The sequence below is a fragment of the Parambassis ranga genome, chromosome 3 (genome assembly GCF_900634625.1).
Source record: "Parambassis ranga chromosome 3, fParRan2.1, whole genome shotgun sequence".
NCBI classification, from domain to species: Eukaryota; Metazoa; Chordata; class Actinopteri; family Ambassidae; genus Parambassis; species Parambassis ranga.
Window position 1 is genome coordinate 3,852,625 of NC_041024.1, and position 6,747 is coordinate 3,859,371.

The 6,747-nt window shown below is 42.0% G+C and overlaps 1 protein-coding gene across 1 annotated transcript in view; it reads left to right on the top strand.

The window, feature by feature from the left end:
• The first annotated feature begins 202 nt into the window (after window positions 1-202).
• hsd17b12b (hydroxysteroid (17-beta) dehydrogenase 12b) overlaps window positions 203-6,747 on the top strand; it is a 14,174-nt gene continuing 7,629 nt past the window's right edge. Inside the window, exons 1-3 of the mRNA XM_028402750.1 lie at window positions 203-487; window positions 5,762-5,808; window positions 6,191-6,266. Coding sequence (XP_028258551.1) covers window positions 310-487; window positions 5,762-5,808; window positions 6,191-6,266 — 301 coding nt within the window. The 5' untranslated portion in view covers window positions 203-309. The remainder of the gene's footprint in view (window positions 488-5,761; window positions 5,809-6,190; window positions 6,267-6,747) is intronic.

A 6,747-nucleotide genomic window follows, 5' to 3' on the forward strand; every position in this document is an offset into this window, starting at 1 on the left:
TTATTTTATAAAAGCAAGAAAACACACCAGAATAAAAAATCATATATCACACGACGTTTTTAACGCTACAATCATTAACTGGGCTGACTACAGGTTCTGGTGCAGCAGTAGGTGGCAGTAACGCTCTCATTTGTTGCATTGTTCTAATATAGGCCAATACCGAAGAAGAAGAAAACGAGCCAATCACAGACTTCCAAATGCGGATACGGAAGTTGCCTTTACAGAATCTGAGTCCTGGGAGCGGTTTGACGCATACTTTGAGTTTCTGTTAACATTTTACAACGCTGTGTAGACAGAGGCGGTGCAGGTATGTCTTCCAGCGGAGAAGCTTTGATTCGTGCCGTGGAGACGCCGCTGTTCTGGCTCGGTGCTCTGACCGCGGCCTGGCTGTCCGTGTGCACCGTCTCCAGGCTGCTGTCCGGGATCAGGGTGTGGGTGCTGGGCAACGGTCGACTCGTGTCTCCCAACAACCTGGGGAAGTGGGCAGGTAGGAAACTGTGTGGTGTATCTTTCATTTTATATTTATATTTATTTTAAGTATGTTTAAAAGAATCCATGAACTCACCTGATGTGTGTAATGACACATAATACTTGTAATAATACGTTAGTATCACGTGACAAGTCAGTTCTTTTTATATATTAATATTTTTCTTAATATTATTTTTAATCCACTGAATTCCAAAAGTGTCTCTGACAAAAAATACTTGAGTAGAAGCATCATACTCATGTAGAAGTATTAGAGTAGTCAATATTTTTAAGTAGTCTGTCTGTCATCTTTAAAATTTACTCAAGTATTTAAGTTTTTAAAGTAAAAGCACAAGTATGGAGTGTAACGAGTAACGGTAGTTAATACAGAATGCATCCAGACTTCTGTCCATATAGCTCAGTGGTTCTGCTGTTGCAGCAAACTGAGGCAGCTTGATGACCCAGTGATAAAGCAGCTCCACCGGTCAGCTGCAGAGCCACACTGCTCTGACAGTGATGCTGTAAGTGTAATGGAGGAACTGCTTCTGTCGACCAAAACACAACTTATTAATGCCACGATATGGAAAAGAGGACACGGAAGGATTCTCAGTCTGTTTACTTATGTAGGTGGAGAGAGTGGTGTAGAACAACACAATTAGATTAACTTAAACACGTTCCTTGATGTAATAATAATCATGACTACAGTCAGATGGCCACCAGGCTCTGTGTAATTCAAAATAAGCAAGTTTCCCTTTTGCACAAAGAACAACAAGCATGTCAGTAACAACCTGGTTACAGTCTGTACTGAAAATGTAAAATATATCCTCACATTCACCATGGCACATGATACAGTGCTTTCTTATCACTAAATTATCCATCCGTCCTCAAATAAATGTCACTATAGAATCAACGTGAATTACAATATAGCATAAACATCATCTCTAGCATTGCTAATCAACAAAACTAGCACATTGAGGTGCTTTGAGGCATCTGTCTCATTGAATAAGAACTCAAACACTGGGTCAGCAACGCACTCTACTGAGAAACCACCACCTACTCTAATTTAATTTGAGATGTTAAATATTTTGTGGGTTTGTAGGTGATTTGTTAAAAAGCATTATTTATTGTCATACTGTGGAGGAGCATCAGGTTGATTGAAGCTGCGTTCACTGACCTCTTCTGGCTGAAAGTTGTAGTTTGTTGGAGATCTGACCACATTCAGCGTCACTGCCGGATGATGTATGCAACAGCTCAGCTTCTACCAGCAGCCTGCACCTGCTGCTGATTCTTTATCAGCTTCAGATAACGGTTTACTGTGTAATGAAGGCGACCTGCCTGAAGCACACTGATAGGTGTTCCAGTTTTTACTGTTTGCTGTGTTAATGAAGGTTGTTCTTTTGTTAAATGTCACTCTATAAATGTATATTTAATGGAGCCAGCTTCTGAAATAGTTCTGTATTAGACACACTCAGAGCATATTTAACCTTAATTTATGACACTCACAACTGATCATTGGAACAATTGAGAGCTGTTTTTCTTTTGTGTTCTCATGCTCTGTGTCACAGCTGCATAAGTAGTTTGCTGTGAGTGTGTAATGCCTCCAGTTATGTGTCTGTGTCCTACTGTCTGTGCTCTAACAGCAGTAAACCAGAAATAAAGAATGGGCAGGGAATGATCAGCCTTTTGTCATCTGGTGCAAACTGTAGTAAGTCTTGTGATTGGATTATGGTGCGAGGGGATTATCGAATCAGATTGAATACTATCCATCTGTCCATGCTGTTTACTGAGTGGACCTTGAAATTTGAACAGACTCCAGAGAACGTTTTCACATTAGTGTTCAAAGTACACATTGTTAGATAAAAGCTGTAAGAGCAGAGGTTTTAGACGTTGTTTGAACAATGTGTTTGTTTAGTTTTTCTTACATTACTCTTTGTTAAATGCAAGAATGTCTAAATTTATTCTGCATGGCCTTCCTTCACCTGCCAGAGAAAGCCAGATATTCTGAGGACACGGGCCTTTTTGATCTTTCTGTGCACGGCTAAAAATGGAAGCGCATCAGAGGGTTTTTTTTTTTTTTTTTTAATTTTGGGATCATGCATGCAAAGTGATTCAGAATGAATGTAATGAGGCAAAGGAGCCCGTTAGCCTCAGCTGCTACTTTCATTCACAAAAACTTTGTCTCTCTGAACTGATTGAGAGGATGGCCTGATTATATAATGGGAGCAGAGCCATTCATAAATGAGTTTCACATGATGGGCAGGATCCTCAGGATTCTGGTTCACTGGTGCCCACATTGCGCTGATGTGTATGCGTGTGTGTGTGAGAGAGAGAGAGAGAGAGAGAGGCTGTGTTAGTCTCACAGAGAGTCAGTGTAGTGGTGTCCTAATCAAATGATGTCTTGTTATCTGAGACAAAGGCCCAGTGATAAAAATAGTAGACGCTCAATGATGTAGTGATAATAGTGTAGCTGTATTTTTTAATATATATATAAACTAGGCTAATAAAAGTATTTTACAAAATAGTTTTCATCCTCCTGGTGTGCCTTCTTCAGTGATGTCTATTGATGCCTGCATGCAGTCTGAGTGGTAGCTCACTGCACTGATACAGGGCATGGCCTCACGGCTTGGTGTCAGGATTCCATGATATGTGGGGTACCTTTGTCTGCTCTGGCTCACTGGTTCTACTACAAACCTTGATTCAAACTTGATCAGACTCCAGTTTGCGTCCCAGCATCCTCTGCCAGCAACCTGTCCCTCTTTAGACAAAGCCTCCAGGTGGATTTCTTTCACTGTTTTTTTTCCCTTTTTGCATGAAAGCAGTGACAGTACCCTGCAAATACCCTGCAAAATGGAAACACACCTGCACCGGGGCACCAAGAGTTGGTGTCTGCTGCTTCCAAATGCCAGTCAGTGGCAGTGATGAAGAGACCAGACATATAGTGTCCAATTTCAATGAGTCTTGGACACCTGTGAGGTCTCAGATGTGAATATTTATCCAAGTGAAAAATTCACAGACAAATGTCCTGTTTTGTCTTAACCAAAACCAAAACCCAACCATATTTGTTTTTTTCAGGAAAAGGAGCAGGTTAGCTGGAACGTCATTCACCTGTGGGTGTAGGGGGAAAATTGTCACCATGTCTGCCTTTAGATGCCGACGTCACAAAAAAAGAAACAATTTATTTGCAATCCTTTATTCAGCAATTAAATGATGTTGCCTCCCAAACGGCAGCACACAGTGGCACTATCATCAGAACACCTAGCCAGGCTGACCTAGATTTGTTGGGAGACAGCAGTTCCTAAAATAGACCTTGTTTTATTTGAGTGAAGGGAACATGCACTCAGCTGTAAAATCTTTTCATTTTTTTTCCTCCTCTGACTGCAAAACAGTTCATTCTTAAAACAACTAAAAATAACCCAGCCTCTTTCCCTCATCATTGTGCCTGCAGACTCTCCTGCACTCTCCCCTCCTCTTCTCTGTGCTATTTTTAGTTGCCCCCAGGATCCCCCGTGTTCCTGTTTGTCATTTTCTCTCCTTTTTTTTTTTTTTTCCTTCTTCACTCCCTTCTGTTTGGTTCCGCTGCAGCCCGAGAGGATGCTTGGCATCTCGGCATCGTCTGCAAAAAAAAAAAAAAAAATCGCCGAAATAAAGGGAGATCATGGGCACAGCAAAGGGTCGGTAGATGAATGTGTAGTATTTTTACATTGAATAGATATTAACTTTATCATCTCTGCACATATATTTATATTTTTATCCAATAAAAATAGCAAGCACCAGGCGTCAGTGATTCCTTTGCAGAATATTTTCACCTGAAATCAAACATGCTTTTCTTTTGGAATGTACCAAATATTAATTTTTGGTCTGCTGCTAGCTTGCCATGCTAGCCAAAAACCACACAAAATTCTTAAATAAACGATTGAATGAATGAATTATATTTACTGCCAATGCTCTGATCATATTGTTGACAACGACTAAAGTTTGCGCTCATGTTGGCACACCTTGTATGTGGTATTTAATGAGCATCTAAAAGCCCTGCTAGCAGACCCTAGAGGCTGAGCTGCACAGTGCATCCAACCACACTGATGTGCTTTGACCTAGCAGACACCCGAGTAGCCCCATCTTAAGTGCACTTCACTCTCACAAAATAAGGACACGCCGAAAACCTATGAATAAGAGCAATGTGCAAGTTTACACAGGAGCCAGATGAGTACTCCTCTCTAAGTGGGGCTCTGCAGGTTACACAGGGACATATTGTAACACTCTTGACTCCCACTCCTCATCCAGTTTTTGTTATATTTAGCCAGAGGTATGATGAATAGTTTCTTCTGAAAGATGGGGGTTGCTAAAAATAGGCCCCTGCTGCTGCTGCTGCTGCTGCTGTTTGTGCCAGGCAGTTCCAGGGCATCTGCTCGCTCGACTGCCACCGATGACAGAGAGGACCTCGCTTGCTCTCCCTCTTTGTCCTCCTTACTCACCTCAGCTGCTCTCCTCCTACCTTGTCCTGCACTGCATTCAGCTTTTTACCCTTGAAAATTTCATCGTATTTCTCTTATTTTGTCATCATTCACCCTTGTCAGTCAAACAATCTGCAGCCCAGACCTGCTATAAAAATTCCTGTGAGGACAAAGTTCCTGTAGGTGGCACTCTTTCTCTGTTCATCTGCAGTGGGAAGTAAAGCATGATGGGTTTTTTGTGTTCAAACTTACCTGTCTTCTAACCCCATCTTGACCTCACACTAGTGAAGCTGAGTTTAAAACAAAAAAATATAAACATCTCTGTCCTCAGATTAGAAAAATAAATAAATTGCTGCTGAAACTAATGAAGCAGATTCACAGCTATGCATCAAGCCCTTATTTTGAAGGTGCAGTCTGACAGTGAGCTCCAACAAAGCAGCTCAGCAGGGTTGAACGACTTTCTATCCAGGGCTAAAATATGTGGACACACCTTTTAGGTCAGTCTTGGTGTGAACAAACTTGACTGGCTCATACCTGTTGTAGCCTTGTAACTTAATTGGATCACCTTTGAGATGAGCTGTAATGCTAAATGTTAGCCAGGCCTCATCCAGCATCAGTAGCTGACCTTAATGGTGCTCTTGTGTCCGAACGGACACAAAGTCCTACATACTAAATTAGCATCTGCTCCTGGAATGAGATCCATGGAGTGTCTGCATACTTTTGGCTACACAACCAAAGGCTTTTTTTCCTAGTAGCAAATGCTCGTTGAGGTACTTCTTACTCATGTCTTTGGAATACTTTTCCCCTGCTGATTCAATTTTAACCTGCATTTTCTTCCCTTTTAGTTGTGACCGGAGCCACAGATGGGATTGGGAAAGCGTATGCAGAAGAGGTAAAACTTCACTTTGTCTTAGACCTGTGTTAACATTAATAATTAGATTACATGCTGTCTATGCTGGACTAAACCCAGGAGTCACAGATTGTTGTTTTGTTTCTTCTTTATTGTACAGCTTATGGAAGTGATCAGCCTTAAGTTACCAGTGCTCGTCTGAGATAGAGTTCCTCAGATTCCTGGTCAAATATAAATGTTTAGAGAACTACAAGAAATGAATGACACTTCTGCACTCTTATGTGCAAACTTTGGTTTTTTGACCAGCTGCAGGGTGTCTATGACTTCAGGTCAAAGAAATGACGTGCATCATCGTGCTGCCTGTGTGGTGCTCACGTCACAACGTCTCGCCTTTGTTGACGTGTTGTTTTGTTTGTGTTCGCAGCTCGCCCGCCGAGGCTTCGCCATCGTGCTGATCAGCCGCTCTCAGGATAAGCTTGATGACGTATCCAAGGCGATCGGTGAGATATGCACGTTCATTTTACAACAGGCCACGTCCCTGTGAAATGCAGCACGTTGTTCTGTCTTAATCCTTCAGTCGATCTAATCCCGAGTCTTAGAGTCAAGGGAAATTTAACAGCACCTGTGACTAATAGAGTTCATGTGTTAAGTATGACAGCTGTGGAACAGTTCAGCCTGGATGATCCGTGCAGCTGTGCAGCCTCGTTTATCCTGAAGCTGACGTGTTGCTTCCAAAACCGGACTTCTCACAACTACACGATATGGCACTGATTCATGTTTTGCACAAGTGATCTTTTATTGAGCGGAGATTCAGTAGGACCCTTATAGGCAGTAAAGCCTCCTGCTGGAACTCAGAGTGAGTCTGTCCAATTAAATGAAAGCCTCCTCTGGAGGGAGGGAAATCCTCGTTGATGATTATTTCAGGGCTTAATCATTTTTCCTCTGCACCACTCTTCACTTTCCAACCGACTGCTTGATGGA